This window comes from Microtus oregoni, unplaced genomic scaffold (assembly GCF_018167655.1).
Source record: "Microtus oregoni isolate MIOR12 unplaced genomic scaffold, Mior012 000006F_ref0000085, whole genome shotgun sequence".
Lineage (NCBI taxonomy): Eukaryota > Metazoa > Chordata > Mammalia > Rodentia > Cricetidae > Microtus > Microtus oregoni.
Genome location: NW_024543065.1, coordinates 31830464 through 31857807, shown reverse-complemented (window position 1 = coordinate 31857807; position 27344 = coordinate 31830464). Strand labels below are relative to the sequence as shown.

At 45.0% G+C, this 27344-nt stretch overlaps 1 protein-coding gene across 6 annotated transcripts in view; it reads right to left on the bottom strand.

Annotated features, from left to right (window-relative positions):
• Positions 1-26412, bottom strand: part of Bves (blood vessel epicardial substance) — a 34933-nt gene extending 8521 nt beyond the window's left edge. Inside the window, exons 1-7 of one of the 6 annotated variants that reach the window (XM_041654040.1) lie at positions 26254-26412; positions 23072-23293; positions 20334-20458; positions 17447-17634; positions 16571-16679; positions 10592-10759; positions 9629-9770 (exon numbers count right to left, since the gene is read on the bottom strand). In XM_041654040.1, the coding sequence (XP_041509974.1) occupies positions 9629-9770; positions 10592-10759; positions 16571-16679; positions 17447-17634; positions 20334-20458; positions 23072-23282 (943 nt within the window). In that variant the 5' untranslated portion in view covers positions 23283-23293; positions 26254-26412. Of the gene's footprint in view, positions 1-9628; positions 9771-10591; positions 10760-16570; positions 16680-17446; positions 17635-20333; positions 20459-23071; positions 23294-23382; positions 23550-23593; positions 23688-26071; positions 26189-26253 lie in introns of those variants that run through there. The other 5 variants (XM_041654039.1, XM_041654035.1, XM_041654041.1 and 2 more) reach the window with 5 other exon arrangements.
• Positions 26413-27344: the final 932 nt, after the last annotated feature.

Here is a 27344-nt window from a genome sequence, read left to right as displayed (position 1 = left end):
TGGGGTGAGCAGCACGAATCCAATAGCCCCTGTCTGCCTATGAGGAAAAAGCTGAGGAGGAGACAACAGATCAGTCAGGAGGACAGAGAGGGCAGGCTCCATGAGGAGGAGACAACAGATCAGTCAGGAGGACAGAGAGGGCAGGCTCCATGAGGAGGAGACAACAGATCAGTCAGGAGGACAGAGAGGGCAGGCTCCATGAGGAGGAGACAACAGATCAGTCAGGAGGACAGAGAGGGCAGGCTCCATGAGGAGGAGACAACAGATCGGTCAGGAGGACAGAGAGGGCAGGCTCCATGAGGAGGAGACAACAGATCGGTCAGGAGGACATAGAGGGCAGGTTCCAGGATGTCAGTCCTGCCACAGCTCTGACTGAGCACAGTCTGCCCTAGAGAAGGCTGGAGGCAGGTTCTGTGACAAGGTCGCTAAGGACAAGGACATGGCGATGGCTAACTGGGGAGAGTGGGGCTAACAGGAGGAGAAGGTGGGGCTGAGGGTACAGGGCACAGAACTGCCACTTTAGCATGGCTCCCACCCAGATTCTGTGAGACGCATAAGCCAGGCCATAGGAAGAGGCCCTCAAGAGACACTTGTGTCCTTCCCTTTGGCTGAGAGACCATGGAGGCAATGGACCTGAGAACTGGAATGCTCTCAGAGGCTGCATGCTGGAAAAAGGAAAAGGCTGTGGCCCTGCTAGCCAGAGGAAAGAGATTTCACACATGGACAACTGCAGGAGAAACTGGAGCAAGGACAACGGTGATGGTTACACGCTTTGACCTGAACTGAGACCTATGCATACCTCTTGCCCTCTCTTTAAATAAACCTCCTGCCAGGTGGCTGGAAGGGATGTGTGTCCTTGGCCCACTTTCCTGCTCTTCCCAATGGGGCCACACTGAAGAAAGCTTCTCTACTTTTCAGTATTGTCTCTAACTGGCCTAGAGGACAGGCATGTAAACCTAACTTGTTACTTCCGAGGCTCAGGCTCTGACCCTCACATCCCTGCTAACACCTCCAGGAAAGAATGGCAACACAAGTACTTCAGAGTCAAGGTGCCAAGTGGCAGGGAGGCAGGATGAGCTTCTGATGCTCCCGCACAGCAAAGCAACTACAGTTACAATGTACTGCATAGTTCAAAGAAGCCAGCAGAGAGTCGGAGGTTCTTAACACAAACACAAAGTAAATACTTAAGACAGTGTTCTCACCTCCCTAAAGCTGCAACCCTTTAATACAGTTTCTCAGGCTGTGCTGACCCCTAACCATAATAATTTCATTGCTACTTCGTAACTGCAACTTTGCTACTGTTAGGAATCGTAATGTAAATATCTGATATTTGGATATTTGCTATGCAACCCCAAAGGTGTCGAGACCCACAGGTTGGGAACTGCTGACTTACGGTGAAAGTTGTTACGCATTGTGCAAATGTATCAAAGTATCACACTGCCCTTGAACATGTCAATTAAAAATAAATCTTAGCACCCGGGAGGCAGAGGCAGGCGGATCTCTGTGAGTTCGAGGCCAGCCTGATCTACAAGAGCTAGTTCCAGGACAGGAACCAAAAAGCTACAGAGAAACCCTGTCTCGAAAAATCCAAAATAAATAAATAAATAAATAAATAAATAAATAAATAAATAATCTTAGATAACACATACCTGTATTACCAGCACTTGAGAGGCAGAGGTAGTAGATCAAGAGGTCAACTCCATCAACATAGAGGATCTAAGGCCAGGGTAGGCAATGTGAGACCCTGTCTCAAAACAAACAACCCCCCCACACACACACAAGTTGTAGCCAACTTAAACAACTATCCAGATGTTTTCAAGCTTATAGAATAACTTTTACGTTATGTACAAAAGGAAAATAATACATTTGTACTTAATATTAGGGACAGTGTCCTTCAACATTCATGACCCAAACTGCAGATAAATGGAGGAAGAACCTACTGCCTGGTTCTGCATCAACCACAGTGCCAGTGTTCCAAACTGGGGAGATGCAGTTGTCAAAGAGAATACGCAATGACCATGACAGCTTCAGAATAAAATGAGAATCACAACATTCCGAAGGGTGGCTGGGTCAGAAATACATGACAAAAGCAAATGAAGGAGAGAAGTGATGTATGATTAATAAAAACTCAGAGAGAAATTGGAGTTCAACCTGAGGATCCGAAAAGCAAAGCTGACAGCCACTGGCTCTTACCTCAACCTCAGCCCAAAAATGACGATCCTGTCTCCAGTGTTGACTGAGTTTTCTGCCCTGCCCGGTTCCCGCAGTCGTTAAGTCCCAAAGAAATCACACAGAGTTCTCCATTAGTTATAAACTGATTGGTCCATTAGCTCAGGCTTCTTATTAACTCTTAAACTTATATTAGCCCATTATTCTTGTCTATGTGAGCCACGTGCCTTGGTACCTTATTTGACGGGGCAGTCACATCTTGCTTCTTCTGTGGCTGGGAAAAGACTGCGGACCAAGCTTTCCTCTTCCCAGAATTCTCCTGTTTTCATTTCCCACCCCTACTTCCTGTCTGGTTGTCCTGCCTATACTTCCTGCCTGGCTACTGGCCAATCAGCATTTCTTTTTTTTTTTCTTTTTGGTTTTTTCGACACATGGTTTCTCTGTGGTTTTGGAGCCTGTCCTGGAACTAGCTCTGTAGACCAGGCTGGTCTCGAACTCACAGAGATCCGCCTGCCTCTGCCCCCCGAGTGCTGGGATTACAGGCGTGCGCCACCACCGCCCGGCCAATCAGCATTTCTTTAAAATATAATTGACAGAATACAGACCATTGTCCCACACCACTCCAGGAATCTCAGAATGAGACTGTGTCTGAAAGTTGTCTCCTCCTGTTTTATAATCCTCTCTAAGGTTGGGGTTATGGGATTAAAGGCATGTCCCCCGGTTTCTATGGCAATGAGTGTGGCTACTGGGATTAAAGGTGTATGTTACCACTGGCTGGTCTGTAAGGCTGGCCAGTGGGGCTGTTTTACTTTCTGATCTTCAGGCAAACTTTATTTGTTAAAATACAGATGAAAGGCCACTACAGAGAAGGGCTTATTTTGGCTCCTGGTTAGGAAGGGACACAATCCACTGTGGTGCAGATAGCACAGTGGCAGGAGCATGAAGCTGCTGGTTACACTGTGTCCCAAGTCAGGGAGCAGAGAAAAGACAGGAAATGAACTGAACTAGAGTCTCAAGGCCTATCTCCACCAACACACCTCCTCCAGAGAGGCCCTAGTTCTTACAGGTTCTACAACCTTCCATACCTGAGCACCTGCTAAGGACTGCATGTTCAGACACCCAAATCTCTGGGAGACATTTCATATTCAAACCACAAAAAGTAGGGATGCCAATGTTTGCATGTTTTTAAATATGAAGAGAGAAAAGGAAGGGAAGTTTGAACGAACGTGAAGTGACGTTCTAAAGGTGAACACCAAATAATGAAAACTAGTGACAAGACCAAGCCGAGCAGAAAGAGGAAAGGGAGTTAGCAGAGAGCCAAACTAGGTAAGAAGAGGGTTTAGATGAATAAGCCAATAAGTAACCGCACATTACTGAGCACTCTGAACATTTGGTAGGAGAGCTAAAATAAAAGTGGATGAGATCAACTTTTTATCCTAGATTTTCTCTCCAGGTTGAAGAATGCATGCTGCCAATGCAGGTTTTTTTTTTTTAAATTTTTTTAAAGAGTTTTATTTATTATGTATACAGTGTTCTGTCTGCATGTATGCCTACTCGCCAGAAGAGGGCACCAGATCTCATTACAGATGGCCGTGAGCTGGGAATTGAATCAGGACCTCAGGAAGAGCAATCAGTGCTCTTAACCTCTGAGCCATCTCTCCAGCCCCAAAGCAGGTTTTTTATGTGGATGATGAGGACCAATCTCAGGACCTCATGCCTGAACATAGGCATGTCACCAACTGAAACATCTCTCCATCACTCTTTTAAACACTTCCATTAAAAAGATTAAATGTGTCTAGCTATATGAAATCCTATTACTGGCATCCTACAAGTTGAGAAGATGCTGTATGGGACAGTGTCTTTCCTGACACTGGGGAGGACAGGGTCCTTGGGGCCACACCACAGCTGAGAACCAGAAAGAAGAGGTACATATCACGCATCTCCATCCTAAAGTGACAACGGACACTTTCTCAGAGAGTGTGATGATTAAACAGCATAAATAAATAAATAATGTTCACAATATGTCATCTGACAGAGCAGGTAGGGGCTCCCCCGGAGGTGGAGGTTTATGCTCAGGCTGATCAGGTGACCGTGGGAAGTGAAGCAGCGCAAGACCATGGCGAGGTGACTTACCCTCTTGAGCTGCACCTTCCTGTCTACGAAATGAGGCACTGCTCCTCCAACCCATCCAGTGACTGCCCATCAGCTCTTCTTCCAGGCCCCCTGACTGGTTGCATCTGCTCTGTCTCTGTGATTCACGAAGCCCCTGCTTATAAGTCTGCTCTTGTTCTTAGCGGGCATGGATACAAATTGAGTTGGACAGATTATTTCATGAAGCCAGCCTTGAAACTAAGAATGCTGCACTGGCTTTTGTACCTTTCCAGGTAATAAATTCACAAGCTACCTAAGAGAAGCCTGTAGTGACAGGCCTGTGGCGAGTCTCTGCAGGTGAGAATACTAACTGATGGGAGCCACGCATGTCTGCACAATTCACTCATGGGTTACCTTGCCTATGGCAACACCCTGACACAAAACAAAGCCTTTTCCTCAGTAAGAAATCTCTTACTTCAAAATACCTTTAATATCATCATAAATATTAATTCTATCTCAGGAAAAAAATGGTTTAAAGTAACAAACTCATTCAAAGATGAGCCCCAAATGATGATATCCAAATTATCTTATGGTTTGAGAATCAGAGAAACAAAGCAACTGTTATTTAATTCCAATTAAATTAAAACAAAATTCTTCCACATTCAGAGAAATGAAACAGGCTCTCTTGTTGCCATGACAACGTCTATGCTTGGCCACACTTACCAGTGACAGAAGTACCAGATACAATCAATCTGTGTGAGAGACAAGAGGAAGACGGAGCACTTGGACCTGACTGTAGGGAGCTGAAGTCAGAAGACATCACGACAAGTTTCCCTTACGATGAAGCAACACTAACCAGGCAGCAGAAAGAAGCCAGTTCATACAGATGTCCACTTATATACTGTCCACTTATACACTATGGCTAACTTGACCCCTCTCTTCTGTCTCACAGTTACACATGAAAACTTGGAACATGGCAAACGAAGCGACAGGAGAGTCAAAACAGTTAAGAGGATTACGAGCTCCTGAATAACAACAGGGCTGAACTTTCTCAGGCTATCTCAATGCCTTTTTCTCTTTGAGTGACAGTTTGAAGCAGGACATGGATGGAGTCTTTGTGGTAGAGAGTACAGATCTTGCCGTGACTCTGGCACTGAGACACAAAGAGAGCACAGTATAAGAAGGAAGCGTGGCAGTAATTTCATTGAAACAGTTCATTTCTCTTCACCTCTTTGCGAACTGCGTTTGTCTCTAACTGCATATCTGCTGTGTAACACAGATGCTGCAATGCTTGTGGTGTTACACAGCATCCCGGCCAACGTCTTTAGAAATAATATACCTGCAGTGTTCCATGCATGTCCAAAGCATGAGATACTATTAGACAAGACCAACGAGACCACTGTAACCACTCCCTCAAGACATGGATAGCAGAATTCCAGAATCCAGGGGTTCTACAGCCTCCCTAGCAAACTATCAGGTGGGAATGTGTTCAAAAGTGAACTCCCAAGCCACAGTGCTGTATCAGGAGCTGTCACGCAATTCCAAGTGATCCAGAGGAATGCTTAAGAGCCAATGTCCTAATGTTGGGAAATAGTTGGTACAGGGTTCACCTGAGTTTATCCCTGGCAGTGTAAAAAAAATCAGGTAGGATGGCACTCATCTATAATCCCAGAACTTGGGAGGTATGGAAGATAGAGGCAGGAAGAAGAGGTTCAAGGCCAGCCTGTGATACCTGGGGCCCTGTTCAAAATAATGTAAAAGAGGAGTCAATATTCTGTAAGTAAAAAATGTTTAAGGAGAAGGAGCAGGGAGCCTATAAACTGAGAGACTGCACTGTGGAGGCCCAAAAATATGGGCCCATTTCCACCTTGTCATCGATCAGAGTTGGAGGTTGCTCAAATGATCAACAAGTGTAGTTGCATGTCCCAATTCAGGATGTGATTGCTTGGTTCTTTTAACATTAAAATAGCTCATTCAAGTAGGTCCATGCCATCCTGACATGTGGTCAGGATATGCAAGTGTACTTCTGCTCCTTCTTCTTTTGGTTTTTTTGAGACAGGGTTTCTCTGTAGCTTTGGAGCCTGTCATGGCTCTAGCTCTTGTAGACCAGACTGGCCTTGAACTCACAGAGATCTGCCTGTCTCTGCCTCCCGAGTGCTGGGATTAAAGGCATGTGCCACCACCGCCTGATGCTCCTTCTTTTGTAACTATGAGGTCACCTGGAGAGGGGCTGCCTTCAGGATATGTGATCTAGAGCAGCTTCACTACCTAGACAACAGAATGTTAATAATTTGATGTCTCAGAGTGATAAAGCAACTAACTGTGTGAGTTGCCCTACCTATCATGTTAATAAAGTCTTTCATTACCTTCTCTCCCTTCCCTGGCTCACTCCCCTCCAGTTTACATTGCATATAAAAGCTATGAAAAAATAAATGCAGGCGATTTCTGTAATCACTGGAATGCCCTCTTGGTATTATTTTATGGTTTCTGTTCTGTTATATTTCACGCGTCTCCGCATTCTTTCCTTATATTTCTAAATTTCCACACCCCACCCTTGTAAGAGGTATTTTGGTTGAGGCTGGTCCTCAACATTGCACATACATGCCCTCTCACGTGAGCGCGCGCGCACACACACACACACACACACACACATACCCACCCCTGTTGGTTGGCATAGTAACTGCTCCGACTGACTCAGACCTAGCAATCACAAAGCACAAGAAGTAAGTCTGAAACTGAGCCTGTTTGAAAACAGCAACTTTTCTGTATCTGAAAGCTATTCAAACTATTGATCAGGACCTTGGGATGGACCTAAATGACCATGACAGCCTCACAGAACCAAGTTTTGAGAAGCAGAGAGGAAGGAGAATGGTTTCACAGATGATGCTCGAGGACTGACCGACCACTCTGACTCATCTATAGATTTACCTGGACCAGCTTCCAGTGGCCAACCATCCCATCAAGACTCACAGTGACAATCATGAGCTCCCCATCTTGTCTTAGTCTAGTTGCTTAAATTCCTTTGCCAGGTAGCTAGCTGGTCAGGGGACAGCTGAGATTGTGTCCTGTCTCCTTGGAAGTTGGCCTTCAACAAATCCATGCCCCTTTTCTTTTCCCAAAGGGCAGTAGTCTTTGCTGAGGATCAATTTGATCTTACAAGTCTGAGTTTATAGTTTGTCAGGAGCCATTTCAGGCTTCTCCTTTCTCACATCTCACAGGGCGTTGAAGTAAAAATCTTGAGACAGAAAACTTAAAGTTAGCCAAAACATTACGTGCTGACCCTGGAGACTCAAGCTCTGGAAAGCACCACAGAGTGTCTTCCTCGCTTGCTGCTTATCACTAACAGCAGGTGTTCTAGCCACTGACCTTGCAACTGCCCTGCTTAGCTGCCAAACTGCCCCGCTTAGTTGCCTAGCTACCGAGCCCCTCCTTCCCTTCCCCCTTCCCCCTTTCCTCAGTTCCCCCTGCCCGAGCTCCTTGCTGAGGAGTATTTAAGACACGAAACTTGCTTCAATAAACGGATGCCTTGACAAACTACTGCTTGGCATCAGTTTCTCTTTCCTCCCGTGTCTTTCAGATAGTGCCTCTTCAAGACCCTGGAGTGACTTAGGACCTGCTGGGCGGGTGGATAGTTGGAATGGAGCCCTCCATCTGCATCCCAGCATGTACTGCTGTGGAAAGCAAAGCACTGAATATCGTCAACTCCCTCATCTGTACCGTTAACTGTCATTGAGCTAGATCAGGTCACTGGTCTAGGATCTGGTCTCCCACTCTCAGCAGCCCTTCTGCACGGCAAGATTTGATGACCTGCCCACAGGGGCGGTGCTAGCTGAATGGTATCCACTGTCAAGGGAACATGTACCTGCCACTCTGGGGGTGGAGCTTTATGAGTCACGGAGTGCCTGTGGTGCTGATGTTCTCCCCCTGGCCAGCTCCCAGACTAGGGAGGGCCTGGCACAAGCAACACCCAGCCTCTCACAAGCCTCATTCGACACTAAACTATGCTGTACTGGAATAAAACACAGCCATCTTTAATTTCTCATGTGTGTTGCCCTTGAAGTCCCCTTTAGGTCTGTGGCATATTTCTATCTAGACTTTGGCTTAGAAGCTTCTAGCTAAAGGAGTCAAAGCTGTCTGTGCATTGACTGTTTGGGGTTTAAAAATACCTTAAACAGCTCACTCTGTCCTTCTCGTTTCTGACAAGCAGACAAGTTCTTCGGTAAAAGGGGCCGTTCCTATGCTAGAAAAAAAGCAGCATTCCTAATCAAAGGCGGGACGCTGGGCCAGGATTCTGTGCAAGCCTCATATAAATAACTATTATATCTAACTCTGCCCCAACTCAGTTGCTTCACCACTTGACTATATTTCTTCCAATTGGCACACACAAGCATCTGACCCTACCTGTTTCTTTGGGTCTTCCCATGCCACCTAAAATTTCTATGATTAATGTGTGTGGCTTTTTTTCTTGTTAATCTGCCTTGGGTCAGTTTAATCCTCAGGCCAACCCAAAAGAAACACTAGAAAGAAGATGCAAAGTTCTGCCTCTCCCAAATGCCAATTATACAACTTGTAAATTCCAACCTCTTCTCGTGGTGCGATACTTAGAATGATAACCCAGTTCATGTAAGCATGCAAAGTCACATGATCACTTACACAGACAGTGGTGCACGAGCATCTGAATTCTGACATCTTTGCTTAGAAGCATGGACGGACAGCTGAATAGTTTTCAGTTACGCAATGGAAGAATTCACCTGCTTCTATGCAGTTTTATATCAATTGATCCAAAGCTCTCCTACTTTCAAACTAATTCTTAAATTTCAAGCAATGAATTCTTAAAATAATTTGTTTCTCTCATTTTAGTAATTTTGACCATCTGTGTGACCTGTGTCATCTATACGGGTATAAAGTATGTAGGAGAGTCTTGGGAACCTACTTTGTGAGTGGTGTGTGGATGTAGCTCACATACGTGCAGAGTGGTCATCCTCAAGAACACCCTGAGGCCTGCTCACTTTCTAAGTCTCAGGTACACGCTGGGATGAGCAGCCAGCAGCTAGCTGCTCATAAACTCACACACTGCCATGTCTGTCTTTCACCAGAGCTACAGCCATGAGAACCACAATGCCAAGCAGCCACCCAACCACATGGACGCTTGTACACCTTGTCATTGGGCCAAAATGTAAGCCAAACATGGCAAAAGAAGGGAAATGTTTCAGAAGCAGAAACAAGAGCTCTAAAACTGGACTTTGGACTATATCAAACACAGGGCAGTAACTCCTTGAGGCTACCAAGTCGTTACTCATCATGCACGATGTGTGTGTCGTGGTGACATCCACCAGAGCGGCAGAGAGTCAGGGTTGAGGGGACTCACGGAGAGAGGATGTGCTGGAGGAGCTCCGCAGGAAGTGGTGGAGGCCTTCCTCGCCATCACTGGAGCTAGCGATGCTGTTCCTCATCTCCAGCATGGAGATCTGTGTGCACAGGCTCATCTGGGGCTCCAATTTCTTAACTTTCTACAAAGCAAAGTTACCACACGGCCTGAGGTTTACAGCCATTGACTCATGCATTCCCTGTAAGGGGCAGGTACTTTCCCTTGATATAAGTTAGTGCTAAAACAAAAAAAAAAGTGGTAAGTGCTCCATAAATGTCTGCTGTGGTTATTATTTGCTGTAACTTTAAATACGTTATTCTAAAACTTACAAATACGAATAATCTATTTAGCCATCTATAATAGTAAGCACGTCTTGTTTTTGGTGGTGCTAGGGATCAAAACCAAGGCCTCACACATAATAGGAAGCACCCCCCCCATATCGCTGTGCCTTAGCCCCGCCCTAACCTACAGTGAGAAGCACCTGGAAATGGTGGCCTAAGAGGAACAGCAAATTCAGTGTTCCCGGTAGGCAATGTGTGCCACAGGAAGAATGTTTGCAAAGGCCTCATCTGTAAGTGTTTTAATTCCCTTCTATACTGCCTAAAGCACTAAAGATCCATTTTCTCTGGTCTCTGGATCCGGGGAAGATGGAGAGGACATCAAGGTTAAATGCCAACTGCTAGTCTTCTTGTAGCTCTGCCTTTCCACACCTCCAAGCCCACTCCTTCCCATCCTCCTTAGTCTGCTTAGAAGACTTCTGGGAAGGACAGTCCTCCATCCCATCAATGTGGTCCTTAACAGGCCAAGCTACGGCAATGGTAATAATCACAAAATATTTCCTTGCCTTAAAAAAACACTTGCTATAGAGTCTCTCCGTTACAACTATCCCCCCTGAAGTTTATGAATGAGAATTCCGGAAAGCACACATGTTTATTTGACCAAAAGAATCAGAAAAGCACTTACTTTATCATTTAAGGTAGGATCATTCAGTGAGTAGAGCTTGTTTGTTATGTCTTTTCCTATAAGATACCTGAAGATCTCATACAGGAAAGGCTCGGACTCCAGAAAGTAAGTCAGTCTTTCTCTTGACCAGCATAAGAACCTGCAGTTATCATCTGCAACAATGGTGACCTGTCGAGAAGACCAACACACTAGGAAAAAGCGCATCTACATATATAAATTATGAACTTATTAAATTGACAGAACACCAGCAGACACTATCATTGATACCTTTATCAAATTATTTATAATCTAGCACACTACATAGAAATATGTTTAAGGAAACTCATCAGTAGACTACATCCAGGCAACTTCTCTGAGTTTGTTTTATTTATTTATTTATTTATTGGTTTGTGCTGTCTCAGGACACAAGAATGGCCATCATGTCAATTCTGCTGTGGATGTTGCAATGGGATATATTATTTATGGTAAAATATCTCTTTGCCTGCTGTGGCTTACGAAGAAGTTTAAAGATAGATGTTCATACAAATGAACTCAGGAGAAAGACGTGTGTGTGTGCGCGCGTGCATGCGCGCACGCGCATGCATGCATCTACAACTCACTCTGGGACTCAAACCCATAAATATTCTACCACTGAGCTAGCTGCCTGCCACCGAGCTACAATGTTCCACCACCGAGCTACAATGTTCCACCACCGAGCTACAATGTTCCACCACCGAGCTACAATGTTCCACCACCGAGCTACAATGTTCCACCACCGAGCTACAATGTTCCACCACCGAGCTACAACGTTCCACCACCGAGCTACAATGTTCCACCACAGAGCTACAATGTTCCACCACCGAGCTACAATGTTCCACCACTGAGCTACAATGTTCCACCACTGAGCTAGTTGCCTACCATTGATCTACACCACCAGCACTTGAGATTAGCTCTGTAAAGATATGAAAAACTCTTCACCCAAATTATAAACATACTCTGAGGACGATTCAAAGGTTCAGGTAAGCTACTGATGAGAACAAGCGGTGAGCGACCTTCTGCTATGGGTTTCAAGGCTAGCTCCAAGGCAGCCTATTGAACTAGGTTCTCAAACGAGCCCAGAGCCGAGAAACCATTTCCTCTCATGTAAGTAGTGAAATATGGGAAAGCAAGGGTGGACACTATCGTAGTACTAGAGAGCTCAAGCAATTCTCTAACCCCCCTCTCCATGTTCTCAGGGCTCAGGAGCTAGAAGCCCCTCCTACCTACCATGCAAATACTCAGTCTGCTTTCTCTTCCTTCATGATGACACTCATATTCTAGAGGTCAAGCTCATCTGCTGACACATATGTGTGGACTCCTGATCAAACCAGTGATGGGGGCCGTGTGTACTGAGGTTTGAATGCCTGGCTTCATCACAGAGTGGGGGCCTACCCACACTCACAGAAAGGAGTTGACACAAGCAGACACTGGACAGTAAAGTCCATTTTACATCCCAGCACCAGATCAGCCTGGCCCAGCTGGAGATTAGAAAAAGCTAATTAAATTGACAAGAAATCTTATCTGGGCTTCAGCACAAATATTTCCGAAAGAGTTTTCATTTCAGATGTCAAAGGAGGATTCAGGTCTACAGAGAGAGAAAAAAAAGAGAAATCTCCCAGCTTCGCGGGACCCTTATACCAAGAGGCTGAAGTTGGAGCTTTGGAAAATCAGAATAATTAGTTACTTCCAAAAGTGAGCCACTGGTCCCAGAAAAATAAAGTTTGCATTCATTACATCATAAGAGGCTTCATGAAAACCAAAAACATCTGGATTTAAGAAGTGCAGCTTAAGACTCCACAAAATGCCAAGAGACACCCTTTATCAGTATACACTATGACAAAGACACTTCCTGCCAAATACCATCAAGTTACAGTGCTGAAAAAGAAAGACAAGATCCAGGGCTGAACAGACGCCTTAGTGCTTAAGAAAGGACCTGAGTTCAGTTTCCACGACCCACACCTGTGACTTCAGTTCTGGGGTGGTTGACACCCTCCTCTCTCATGAGCAGTTGCATATGAATGTGCACACAGATATAGACATACAAGCATAAAAACCTTTTAAAAAGACAAGATTCAGGAGGGGGCAGGCACGGTATCCTATGCCTGGAATCCTAACACTCAAGAGGCTAAAGCAGGATAATACATTTGGAGCCAGCCTGGGCTACACAGTGAGTGCTGGGCCAGACTGAGCTCCACTGTCAGATGCTGTCTAACACACATAGATGGGGAAGTGAAGACATGCTCAGTGGTAGAAGTGCTTACCAATTAGGCATAAAAACAGAGTTCAAATCCCAGTGTCTACATAAAAAGCTGGGTGTGGCCCCAGATGCTGGTAATCCTAGCACTATGGAGGGCAGAAACAGAAGGATCCCTGGACTTGCTGGGAGATCCTGTCCTACAGGGACAAGGCCGAGTGACAGGGAGGAGCACGGTGGAGCCTCTGTTCATACACAGAAGGATGCACCGCTGCACACATACCACACACACATACACACAATAAATTGATATTAATGTTTTTTCAAAAGACAAGATCCTTGTTTGAAGAATACAGCTGCTTTGCCTGTCTGTATGTCCTGTGCACCACTGTGCCTGGTGCCATGGGAGCCAGAGGAGGGCATCAGATCTCTGGAACTTTAATCACAGATCACCCTGAGCTGCCATGTGGGTACGAGGAGTTTAACCAAGTCCACTGGAAGAGCAGCCAGTGCTTTTAACCTCAGCACCACCTCTCCGGCATGAACGTACTATTTTCTTTAATTACCATTTAAAATTTAATGTTCATTTATTTCACAAGAGCACGGACATGTGTTCCTAAGACCTCTCCCTCAAACTGGCTTTCAGGTTTGCAGCATCATGGCATGTGACTGACCATAGGAGAGCAGCAGCCTGGGATGGAATCAAAAGAAAAGCGTTTATCAGAAACGCTCACGCAATAAAAAGAAACCCAAACACAAAACACTACTTCTACTATTGTAATAATGATACTGAAGACCCTATCAAGAGCTTTAAGTGGCAGCCTGATCCCACAACAGCAAGCACTAAAGACAGTGAGCGTTGGGTCCATTCTGTTACCGTGAGTTTGCCTGTAGCATTGGAATTATTACTGCATCTACCAAGTGCCGATCTATGGTGCCCTGCAGTTCTTTTCTCTTTTCCCCTATTGTAAGGCCCATCAGCATCCTGACCACGGGATGAATTTAAAGAAGTAACAGCCTAGAGTGCTGATACATGACTAGAATACCAGCACTCGGAACGCTGAGGTAAGAGGACTATCAAAACCGTAGTTTGAGGCCAACCTGGACTACATAGTGAGCTCAAGGCCAGCTTGGGCTGCATTAATAAGACCCTGTGTCCAAAACAATGAATAAAAATAGAGGGCTGAGAGTGTAGCTCAGTGGTAAAGGACGGGCCTAACATACAAGCTCTGGGTTTGGTTTAACACCCAACATAATCCCAACACCCAAGAGGTAGAGGCAGGAAGATCCAAAGTCCTCGGAGATCCTTGGCTACACAGAGTTCAAGGCCAATCTGAGACACGGGAATCCCTGACTCAGACAAACAAAGTAATCCAACAATTGAACGAACATAAGACCCCAGCAGAATTCCCTCAGGGAAGGGCGGGAATGTGCTCCAGTAAGAGGCCACAGGCATAGCACTCCAGTGTGCAGCTGTGAGAATATACATAAACCACTACTGTGAACACTGCCCTCTTGAGCATCCACCAACAGAAACCTTTATAAACAGTCAAAGAGCACTCTCCCCGGGTGTATTCTGATGAACTTGGCTCTGTGATAGGCACAGACTGGATGGCAGTGTAGTTTTTGGCTACTGGCAATTGCAAAATGCCACAAACTCACAAAATACAAAACCCTGTGCCAAAGAGAGCTGGCTGGAATTACCAGGGATGAATCCATGTCCTTCATCCAGCTATGGTGCTGCAGTTTTCATCACGTTCTGAAATCATCACGTCAGTTAAGAACAATTCTCAACTACTGAGACTCCGCCTCCAGTAAGGAAAATGCTTGTTAGTGTTAGTAACTTTTTCATTAGCTTAATTACAAATATAACTTGGAGCCCAGTGGAAGGGAAGCACATATTTGGAGACCTGGTTCCTTGGGGATCACTAGCATCTGCAGCAAAGGTTTAGTTTCCGCCCTAAACTGAATCCTCTCTTCAGGATAATAAGAGACTGAGTTATTCTTACATAAAACCGCCTGCTCACACAGACGAAAGTGTAACAGACAAAGGGGGAAGAAGCAGCTTTAAGGTCAGAGGAAAGAGAAGTGGCCCTGTTCTGGCTCATGGGTGGCGGTAGGTAAACACATTGCTCAAATAGAAGCAGACCCCCTGGGACATGGATGACGTCTTACAGGACCAAGGATACAGAGCATCTGGACACAGCACCAGCCTTCTCTTCATCTCTGTCAAGCATGACCAGTGTAGGAACAGAACTGCATCCTGAGTGTCTTAGTCGGTGCTCTACAGCCATGCCCACGGCAACTCTTACACTGGAAAGCATCTAATTGGGCGCTTGTTTATAGTTCCGAAGGCTTAGCTCCGTATCATCACAGTAGGGGGCACCAGGCCATTGGACTGGAGCAGTAGCTGAGAGCTTTACACTCTGATCCACAAGCAGCAGGCAGAGAGAGAATCTGGGCCTGGCCTGGGCTTTTGAAACCTCAAAGCCCACTTCTAGTGACACAACTCCTCCAGCAGGACCACACCTCCTAATCCTTCCCAAACAGATTCACTAACAGGGGCCATTCTCATGGAAACTCCCACAGCCAGTAAGCCTAAACTAGGACTTCTAGCTAATGTGCCCAACTTTAGCAAATTCCACAATTACCCAGGCCTTTTATGCGAGCAGAGAGGAAGCAGGGCACAGCCGAAACACTAATGAAATAAAGGAAACTATACTTTCCCTTTATCTCCAGCCTAGGGCACCATATAGTGAAGGGCATCCCAAACTGAGCCCATAAGATTCCCCAGCAAGGGACGCTGGCAGGTCCTCTTTCTTCTGTGATGACGTTCTCTTCGATTCTATTTCCCACGAAACGCGCACTGTCAAAGCAACCCTGTGCCCAGAATATTTCCTCAGCGCTATTTACCCAGGGACTTATGTTCTTGGCTACGTTCCTAAGGATAGCAAATCCAACAGGAGGCCTGGAGACTTAGAAACAGCCAGAACCAGCTGCAATAGAATGGAGCAATTTTTTTTTTAAAAAAATAAGAAAGAATTAAACTGAACAGTCAGCATTCAAACTGCTGATTCTATGAGGAATTTCCTCTTTGCCTTTTCACGTGGTCACTAACCATAAAAGAATGAACTGAGTAGAAAGGTTTTTTAAAGTAACTTCTCTGGAGTAAAGCCAGCCTTTTGTTTTCCTAACAAAAGTAATCAATGATGTGTTTAGGAACATGAATTATCTTCAAGTGATAGAATTTTTCTCATAATAAAACTGAATTTTTAAAAAGATTGCATTTACTGCTATTTTTGTGAACTCACGAATGCCAGAAGTGGGCATTCGATCCTCAGGGCCTGGAGTACAGAGCCTTGTGAGCTGCCATGTGGGTGCTGGGAAACAAACCCAAGCCCTCTCGAAGAACAGCAAGTGCTCTCACCCAGACCCCCAAACAATGAATTTTCTTAATGGAAATATTAAGAAATTTAAATGACCAAAATCATGAAAAACGAAACACTATGCAAGCAAATGCACACCCCAGAAATAACAGCATCAGTGCCGCGTCTAGATTAGAGCGTGGCTTTCCAGGCCGCCACCTCCAGTTGTGCACCGCGTAAGCACTGATAAAGGTGGGGTTTGTTGTCGTCCTGCCTTATGCCATTATACTATGTCTACCAACGTGGCTACCTCCCTTTTAAAAGAAACCATGGCACGTTCCCATTTTGCTTGATTTGAAAGACATACAAAGAGATTTAATCTTCCTCAAAGCCAAATCATACCTGGAATTTCTCCCCTTTGTGCATCTGGGTTGATCTGAATTCTGGGGAATCTATGAAGGCACAGGGGTAAATGTTATGCAGGAAATGTCCACGATAGGAGACCTTCATTCTGGTAACAGAAGTCAAAATGTTAACGGATGCACAGCATTTCACAAAAACAAGGTAATTCCTTTTAATCATTGAAACATTATAGTCGTGTATTTGCACTAGTTTTAAAGATTCTACAAGTAATGAGCTTTCAGCACTCCCAGAAGCACAAATATTTTTTTAAAAGACAAGAAAAAAATCAGCGTCCATTATTAATGCAGATCACGGTTACCATTACTGTCACTCTTACAGTTGGAGTGAATATATAATTTGTACACTGCAAACTTCTGAAAGGAAAGGGATGCTGTTGATAACCATGTTTCAAGGCAGACACAGTGACACACATCCAGTGATCCAGTTAGCCAGAGTCACATGAGCCCAGGAGCCTGCGACCTCAACTAAAACCACCACCAAAGGAGCAGAAAAAATTATACCCATGCAACATCCGTGACTCTCCACTCAGATCGTCCATATGTACTGTGATATTCAAAAAGCTGTGCTACGTGATAAGGTTCTTGAATTCAATTTAAACCTACTTCAATTTTGACTCATTAACTTCAAGCAAAAAGTAAACATGGTTAAAAATATATTCACTGTAGAAAATGTTGGGCTCAGGCTGATTCTGGACTATGGTCTCTACCTAGCTTTGGCACACTGCTCCACTGCAGCCCAAACGTCAACTGCAAAATGACATCGCACACTATCTGGTAACATCTTGTACGTATTCCTTCCTAGAGGCTATAAAAGGTGGAAAGCAACCTGGGGATTCCGATTTCCGTTAACACTTACCTCCCCTTTAGAAGAATACTAAGACGATCATCAACTGAAGTTTTATCCTCTGTGGCGTAAGTCTGGCCCTTTTGCAAGGTCTGGATCATACAAAACTGTCCAGTTAACCTTTTAAACAAATCAGGAGGGACACGGAGTGGTTCAAACAATCGGTGATAGATGCCGCCCAGTTCCTTTTCAATCTTGACCTGGAAGACAGCAATGCCAAGGTCCTGCAGTCCCCAAACACTGACTCTCAAAGGTGAGATATAGATTTAAGAATAAACAAGTCAATGGCACACACGAGTGGCTTGCTGGACATGGTCAGTGGGGGTCTTAGAGAATTAGTAGTGGTGGGATTCATTCTCTACCAGGGAAGGCTGAAGTGACTCCAATGCTCACACCTCTCTACTCAACATGAGGCAACCGCTGAGTTTTTGGGTTTTGTCAAACCACGCAACTTCCTAACCTTAGCAGCGGTACGTAACACAATGTTTCAAAAGAAGAAGTTACCTTAACTTTTAATTATGCTAGTGAGAAATTAAGAATTAATGGAAAAACAAACTTACAAACATGCATTAAGCATTTTATCTCCATGTAATTATTCAATGCACCAAGGCAGGAAGCCAACACTCAAGGCTGCAATCACTGCCTCACATGTACATACTCAAAAGCAAAGGAAGAGAAGGGTAGGGAGCTCTGGCATGGTGGCCTCACCCCGGCCTAAGCGATGCAGCCCTGAGATCCCTCTAATGAATAAGGCTGGCGACCGACAGCAGTGCAGCGCCCGTCCTAATCACCCTTCAGTCGCTCAGACCCAGCATGCAATGTCTGGCTGCCAGGATAATTGGGTGCATGGAAGACTGTACTGCACTGTGAATGAACTCTGTCCCAGTGAAAGCTCAGACGAGACCTGAAGCTACAGAGCTGCAGTTCAAAATCTGCTGCTACCTAATGTCGCTCTAGTCTGTCCCCGTTTCCTTTTGATGAAGAATCATCTTTATTTATTTAAACGATAGAGAGAAAAATAAACCAAGATCCCAGAGGCTAGATGTTCTTTCTAGCGCTTTAATCACGTCGGTAACTCAGGGACTGTGGATCTGGGTTTCCAGAAAAGGTTGTTATTAAGGACTGTCATCTTCATTATCAGACTTTCTACCTCCTCTACTCCACAGCTCGAGCAAGTCTGTCCAACTTCCAGCCCACACAGTATCTACCATGGCACAATGATGAACAAAGGACCTGTTACAATCCAGTAAAACCTGTCCATGCCCTGGCCTCCCTTGACACCTCAGCTGAAGATGCGGTTTCTTCGTGACATTGTCTGAATTCTCTTCTTTGGAAGCATCTGTTCATCAAGTTTCTCTGTGCATATTCAGTGTGCATAGGGCTACAACAGTGAGAGGGCTGGACTATATACTATTGTTCCCGATTGTCTGCTGTCCCAAAAGAGAATGACTCTGCCCTACCTCCAACATTAGCAGGCTTGGCCATGCAGCGGCTCTGACCAATGAAATGATGAGCAGAAGTGACACAGATTTTTTTTTTTAAAGAAACTTCTTTTTTTGCTTGCTCGCTTTTTGATTTTAATTTTGGGTGTGGGTAATTGGTCTGCAGTACGTGTGATTAGTGCATTAAGTCCCCTGGAGTGGGAGTTACAGATGGCCGTGAGCCACTATGTGGCTGAGGAACTAAGCTCTGCAAGAGCAGCCAGTGCTCTTAGCCACCACACCACCTTCCAGCCCCTTGAGCAGACTGACATTTCTCTAACTTCTGCACGGTCCCCTCTGCCATGAGAATGCAGTCCAAAGAGAGCCTGCCGCTTTAGCAGAGACCCTGAAACGTTAGCTAGATTCAGTGCTGCCAGTCAACAGGTAAGGAGGGCGAGAAGAAAGGCATCACTGAGGTCTCATTGGTCACGCAGCCTAGTGCAGGAAAACACCTGACCAATACAGACGAGCAGCCCAAACTGAGCGGCTGTGTGTGGGGAGGGGATGGAGGAGCGGAGTGCCCACAATGTATACCGTCTGTATTTGTGTGTGAAATGTGCTATTTCCTAACGGTTTTCTATGTTAAATACAGAGCTGAGATGAGCATTATAGCCTTGGGTGACTGAATGCTTGCACTTAGGACTGTCTATGACCATGTATGGAATGATTTCTATGAACCCTGCTGGTTTCTACTTTGTTTTTTTATACTCTTGGAGGGTATGTTTTGTTTTGCTTGCTTGTTTTCCTTCCTTCGGAACCTCATTCACAGCTCCAAGCTGACTTCAGACTCACTCTTGGACCAGGCTGGCCTTCAACTGTCACTCCACCCACTCCTAAGTGCTGGGATCACCGGCGTGTGTCACTTCTCTCAAGCTTGCTCTATTTCTGCCTTGGTCTTATTAAGACGACACAGTAAGTGAAACAGAGTTGATAATAAAAAAAAAAGTATGAATATTCTGGCAAATATCCACCAAAAGTGCTGATTTCATTACATGAATATTTTAGACCCAAGAAAGATAATAGCCATTATACTAAGAAAATGGAATGAACTATCTTCAAATCATTAGTATGAAATGGAAGTTGCTTATCAGTAGTTTTATAATTAAGCAAGATCTTCCCAAATGATGACTGAGTACCAGCAGGCCAGGAAATAATCACATAATATACGCCTAAAAAAAAGACAGTATTAGTCATGTGTTCATGCTCTAGCGAGTCAAAGTTTGGAAAATTCATTTGTTAAACAAATTTCACAGATTTCAAATGCTTTCCTCTCAAGCATTTACACAGAAAGCTCAATATTCTTAATATGCAAGAGGGAGTAAGGCTGTCAGCTGCTCACTTGCAAGTCTGAATGAAGCACTTTTTAAAAGCTTTCATATTTAAAGTCACGCTCTAATTAAAAAAAACTTAGTAATTACCGGTCTTTTCTTGTACAAAAGATATGAAAGATGCAAAATATTGATACCCAAGAACACTGAGTTCCAGATCATTATATCCAAGGCACATCGGTAGAGAGTGGCCCAGACTACATAAAGGGTACATCCTGTTGAATAACAGAGGCGGCATGTTAGACACTCAGAACAGATTCACCAACAGCTTAGTACAATCCTCTGCCTAGAACCAAACAGATTTAGAAGTACTTACACTGAACACTATTTTCATCCTATTCCTGAAAAAAAGATTCCCACGCCTCCACCACCCCCAACACAAACACCACACTAACACACCATCACACCCTCCACATCTTCCGTTCTCATTCTCGTTCACTATATTCCATTTTGCAGGGTACCACCTGAAGTGTGGAGGTGCAGACAGTACTCTCATAACTGCGCGCATCCCTAGCTCTAGATCTTACATTTTCTGAGACAGTGTCTCCCTTTGTAGCCCAGGCTATCCTTAACTCCACGTCTTTCTGCCTCCCTATTACAGCTGCACACCACCACACCCACTTGAGGGTATAGTTTTTGGTAAGTAACAAAGACAACCCCTAATATAGAAAAGAATTCTCCATTTATGACGGTTAACTTACGCTGGAGCTAAAGGTGAAGGAAAAGAATGAATGCCACAGCTTCAGAGAACACAAAGAAATGTTTTCCAAAAGGTTTCGACAAACTTGCAAGCCCTACTTGTTAGAAACAACTGTACTGCGTTGTCAATGTTCTAAAGTCTGGAATCCATCTCTGGGCGCGGGGGCCCACACCTTTAATCCTAGAACTTGGGAGGCAGAGGCAGGCAGATCTCTTTGTGACTTTAAGGCCAACCTGGTCTATAGAGTGAGATCCTATACCTACCCCCCCCGCCCCACACACACTTTTTTTAAACCTCATATTATGGTAAGGAATTGAATACTGCCTTTTATTTTGCAATCATGATTAGGGGTGAACTCAAATATTTTATTTACTGTGGTGTTTTGAGACAAGATTTCACGTAGCTCAGGCTAGTTTTAAGCTTTCAGTGTGGCTGAGGATGTCACTGATTTTCTGATCCTACGTCCTGAGTGCCCGGGGCTCTACTATGCCTAGTTGACAGGGCACTGGGGACCTCACCCAGGGCTTCCTGCAATTGGGGTAAGTCCTGTACCAAATGAGTGAGATCCCCAGGCAAGAGCAAATATTTTACTGAAATGTTTTACCGACCCAAATTTTCCCTTAGTGATTATCCATTTATCAAATGGCCTCTTCCTGTATGTTTCTTATCAATTCTCTTGCCTTATATTAAATATCCTTATTTTGTATTTTTATAAGGAAAATCAAGTATATAGCACAGTTTTAGCTGAAATGATCACTTGGATATGAATTTATAGATTCAGGTGCACATGAAAGCTAATTTTTCACATTAAAAGTCAGACATGTGCAAATGCTGGACTTCATCACAGAGGAACATCTAAATAAATCTCATCCTTATACTTTTTGGGCCTCAGTTTCCTTTTATAGACAAAAGTGCCGGGCTAAAAGATGCATTCGGGTATGTTTTACATCCAGAACTCTTGTCTTAGTATTTGTAATCTGGATTATGTGTTCCCTCCATCGAACAACCTGCCTCTGCAATCCCTACCTTAGTAAACATCACACGGCCCCCCAAATCCCAACAGCTGGCTCCTAGCTACCCTCTCTGTCTCTTCTTGTCATCTTTTGAATATTCAGACACAAAAAGATAGTCTCTCTTTGTGCTATGCTGTGACTTCTTCTCTTCTGGGCTCTTCACCAGGTTACTCCATGCTCACACCGAAGAGAAACATGGTCATTTTCCCAAAGCCAGCTGTACTGTCATACGATACCCTGCCTTGCGTGACCACTGGGCCTGCCACCTCCGTCTGCCCGGAGCATGGGTCTAAACCTGCAGTGTTCATCTGACCCCCACATTGTGACTGCCCATCTGTTTTCACAATGGCGGATACTGCCTTCCTTAATCTTTGTCTGATGCATTACAAGTGTCAGAAATGCACATAAATATGTGGAGAATCTAGGGGAGAAATCATAAAAGAAGTTGTCAATAATCACTAGATAAAATAGTAACTTTATTCTTTCGATATTTTGATGTGAATAAACTTAATCAGTTAATAGGGTCACAAATATTCATATTTTATACATGCTATATAAATGCTATCCTTGAATTACTGCATGTGGGAATTGATTTTGTTCTCAATATCATTTCCCTGGGTATAGCAAGTATCTTTTCAGATCATACTGGTAGAGATAACACTTCTCCTCCATGCCAGGCACTATCCTATCAGGCATTTACTTAATCCTCACAAGTAATCCTACAAGGTAGTTTTATTTTTATCTTTCTTTGGTACAAGGGGAAACTGAAGTGACAGAAAAGTAAAATCATTTTCTCAAGCTACACAGTTAGCAAGCAGTGGAATTAGGACCGGAGTCATATGCTGTAACATCCACATCCTTGCACATCAATGGATCTTCTGACATGCAGCACCTGCACGGTATAGAAAGGCACACACTGCTTCCAGTTACGAAAGGGCGACGATGGCTGTGCGGAGACCCGTGTTCTAAGCTGGTGGGCAGACCGCTGAGCGGAGCAGATAACACACTTACGTTCTTCTATGGTATATACCCAGCCAGAAAGGACTCTCTAAGCTCCCAATACAGAATCCACCTGACGGCAGGTGCGCAGTTCTCCCAAGCCCAGGGTGTCTCACCTACAGACAACATCCCTCTCAGCAGTATCATGTGGAGGTGAAGAGTGGTTGGAATCACCAAACCAATGGCTAAACAAATGTTGGCGACATGAAACACCAGATGATGGACCTCTCTCCAGTTCTCACAAGTGGTCCCATTGGAAGGCACGGGTGTGACGCTTCCCATGGCCAAGGCAGAACCTGCCAATGGGCTGGACTCCGTGTAATTCATGGTGAAAGGTCCTATAAAGACAAACAGCCAGTCGTAAACAGAAACTTCATTTTATCATGCGTATGACAGGCAATATGACAAAATTATTTTTACAAATTACATGCTGGCCGACAGAGTCTTCCAATACTTATCAAGTACATAGGCTCAAACTCCAGTCCTGTCACAAGTAAGAATGTCCGTTTCTTTATCTGTCATAATGATCCTCCATTTGCCTTTTGTTGACAGGAAACATCTCAGAGAGTGCACAACTATCGCAACATATGCTCGCACATGCCCACACGCGTGTGTTTAGTCAGGAATGCACAACATACTGAAGAGGGTGAGAATCAGCATGTGTACAAGACTGACTCTCACATCCACGGGTCACAGCATTTACAATGGCTTCACAGTCTTCAAACCTGGATGCTGAAGCCAGGCACAGGAAAAAACAGAAAAAACAAACAAATAAAAAACTGGTTTTCTGAACCTTTAAAAAGTGAACACCCTCATATTTATTCCTTAGAAGCTTAAAATATGTAGAGGTCTCTATTTTGTGCCATTGTTAAATCACTGCCACATACCTATCACAGTATAATAATAATCATATACCTTACTAATATATACACATATAATGAATTTAAATAGCATTTAAAGTTTCGTTTATTCTCCAACTTAAGTCTCTATTTTTATTCCTCAAATAATTCTAGTTGGTAACATCTCACAAATTAGAAAGCAGTAAATGTACAACATATATGTCGGAAGGTTCATGAATATACAGAAGGATATTTGATATTAAGCACCATAGTAAATACATCTCATTTTAAATATACATTTTACATGCATTTATATAAAACAACACAAACACTCTGTCCTGTATATATATACAGGTCCCTGCTCCACATGCACAAAAAAACCTTCATTATTAATTACACAAATTTGTCCTTGACAAAAACTGTGTAAGTTTACAGAAGACATTAGTGAATCTATTTCATTTTTTAAAGTCAAATGAAGACCCAAAATATCTTTAACTTTAATTGAGTAACATATACATCTTTCGAAATAAAGAAATTCACGTTTTTAACATAGTGAAGACTTTAAGTGGTATGTGTGGACAAATAAAAGATGTTAGACAAGGAAGTATATGTGGATAAATTTTATACATCTTAAGATTAGAAACAAATTTATAAATATGAACGATGTGAGTGAACATTTACTTTTGTGACATTTGTTTTGTGGTGCTGAGCATCAAACACGGGGTTTTAAAGATGCTGTCAAGGGAGCGTCTACCACTACACATCCACCCCAAACAGTTCACAAATAGTAAGTGAACTCAATTACTGATTTTCTGGAAAAAAAAAAAGAAAAGAAAAAATGAGAATTTACCTACTTTCCAAAAGTCTTTTAAAAAATAAGTTTATTATGATGGGGGACTCATAATAACCAGGGCTGGTTCCAAGACCTGAAGTATGAGTGCCATTCCTGCCTCCTGCTTGCTATAGCTACCCAACGCCTGTGGGAGGCAGGGATGGTAGAGAAGGACCTATACTTTCCAACGCCTCTCCGTGCTGTCACTGAGGACGAGCCCGATGCGATGAGACAGAAAAACCATCCCACAAGCCACCAGGGAGCCACCTAAGCCAGGGAATGCTGCTTCCCTCCTCGGTCTGTTTTCCCTTAGAACAAAGACAGCCAGACTACATGGCCTTAAAACCTCCTTCGAGTTCTGATGTTCTACAACAGATTTATGTACTGAATTAATCTACACAAACTTCTTCTCATACGTCACCTGTGGTGCCTCCTAATCCACTTAGCTCACTTTCAGGTCCTTGGGGGGGTTCTAAATGTAGGATTAAGAGCTTAAACTTCTGTAGAAAGGAAATTGACGAGGAATCTATAGTCTGCCTCAAAACAAGAAAATCTTAATAACCATTAAAATGTATTACGTGTATTTATTCATTTCCGAGGGGTGGGTGGGTGCACAAGTCAGGGGGCGGATATCTGGAGAATCTCCCCTTCCACCACGTGGGTGCTGGGTATATGCCTCATGTTTCCGGCTTGCCTGCTAGTGCCTTTACTGGCTGGGCTCTCTCACCAGCCCTAAGAACAGTTTTAAACATAGGACATATGTTGATGTGTTACACTTTATTAAAGATATACAAATTATAGGCTCAGCTGCAGGTATATAAAAATACACATTAAAGTGTTTTATTATGAAATACACCCATGAAAGTGTTTACTGTCTTTCAAAATCAGTTATTTTTTATATTCCATGATGAATCTAACGGGTTTGGGCTTAATCACTACTTAATGGGTTTAAAGGGTCAACAGTGATATGCCTTATACGGAGAATGAATGATGTGTCTAATGAAGAAGGTTAGATTGGTGAGTGAATTTGTATACTGTCAGATTAATTTTGACTAAATCGAAACATTACCTTTCTCATCAGATCCCTAAAGTCCAACTCCTTAAATTACTTACTGTAGGAAAATCGGGCCCATCTATTCGTTTTCAAATAGGCGTTTGCAGTTCTAAACTGCTGAATGAGGAAGCTAACATTAAACCTTGACCAATTTACAGGGGGAAAAAAAGTGAAGATGAACAGCAAGAAGTAAAAAAAGCCTTGCGAGTAGACGTAATTCCCTGTGCGCCCCTCGGGCGGCCAGCGGCATCTCGTGGCTATGTTTTTCCCTCTGGAGCCTCCCGTTTAGAGGATCAGTCCGGCAACCTCCCGTTTCCCTAAGGAGGGCGCGCGCCGGGGGCGAGGCCCCGTGGCTCCCGGCCATCTGCACGCCACCCGGGGGCTCGCTCACCTCGCTCGGGGAACGGTGTCAGCGCCCGCAGCTCGCCGACCCTGCTCCGTCCGGCCGAGGGCCCCGGGGCGCGGGCGAGCGAAGGGCGGCTGCAAGGACGGCGCGGAGTGGGCGCGCGCGGCAACTTGCTCGGTGGCTCGGGGCCCAACTTTCCCGCGTGAGCCGGCGCTCGGGTCCCTTACCTGGGGCGTCCCGGTGGCGGGCGCGGGCGGCGCGCGCCAAGTTTGCGACGGCGACGGCGGCGGCGGCGGCAGCGGGGAGCGGCGGCTCGACGGGCTCGCGGAGGGTCCCCAGGCGGCGCGGCCCGGGCCAGCTCCCCGCTCGCGGCCGCTTTGACTAAAATAGGCATCGCTGCGGCCGGCTGGGGCGCACGGCGCACGCGCCGCCGGAGGTTGCCCCGCGGGCGGAGCCCCGCGCCCCGCAGACCCGCCGCCCCGGCCCGCCGCGTGCGCGCGCCCGCCCGCCCGCCTCCCGCTCTTCCTTGTTTGGACATGAGTGGGGAGGCGCGCACACGCATCACCCCCCTCAGGAGAGGGCAGGGGACCTGGACAGACCCTCATTCCCGCCCGCGAAGAGCTGCCCAAGGCTCGGGGAGCTGTTGCGCGGCGACACCTGGCCGCCTAGGGGGACGCGGGGTCCCCAGGGACCTCACCTCCAGCCACTGGGCTGGATTTCAAAGAAGTGCGCTTAAGTGCTGATCCGAAATTCCCACGCCCGAGGTGAGGCGGGGCCTCTCCCGTTAGCCGAGCTCTACTTGATTTTGCCACTTAGATTTCGGATCAGAAATTTAAAATAAATAAATGGGATATGGACGTATGCTCCAATCAGAATTTATACTGGTCAACGGTTGTTGGTAAGAAATGCAGAAAGATTACAGTCATGAAAAGTCCGTGGAATGGGGGTATAGGATGAATAGGGAAGTTGAATGGGCATGGGTTTCCCACCATGACTCCTCTGTGTGACAGAATTTGCACCGGCTCTTTGAGAACAAAGTCCTGTGTGATCAAAGTACAAAACAGATTGCGCTGTGTAAAGGTACATTAGGGTCCCTCCGAGGTGCACGTTGGTACTGAATCCCTAATAGGCAGGCGCAGCCTGCTGTTTCAGAGTAAAGTCTGTTCTAGGTGGCTCTGCAGCGGTCCCCAAAGGTCTCTCTGTTCATGACTTGGCTTGATCCCCAGACTTATCGAACCCTTTAAGAGGAGATGGATCAGTAGTAAAGCGCTTCGCCGTCGGGACAGCATGAATTTTCAGTCCCGCAAAGCAGGACGCA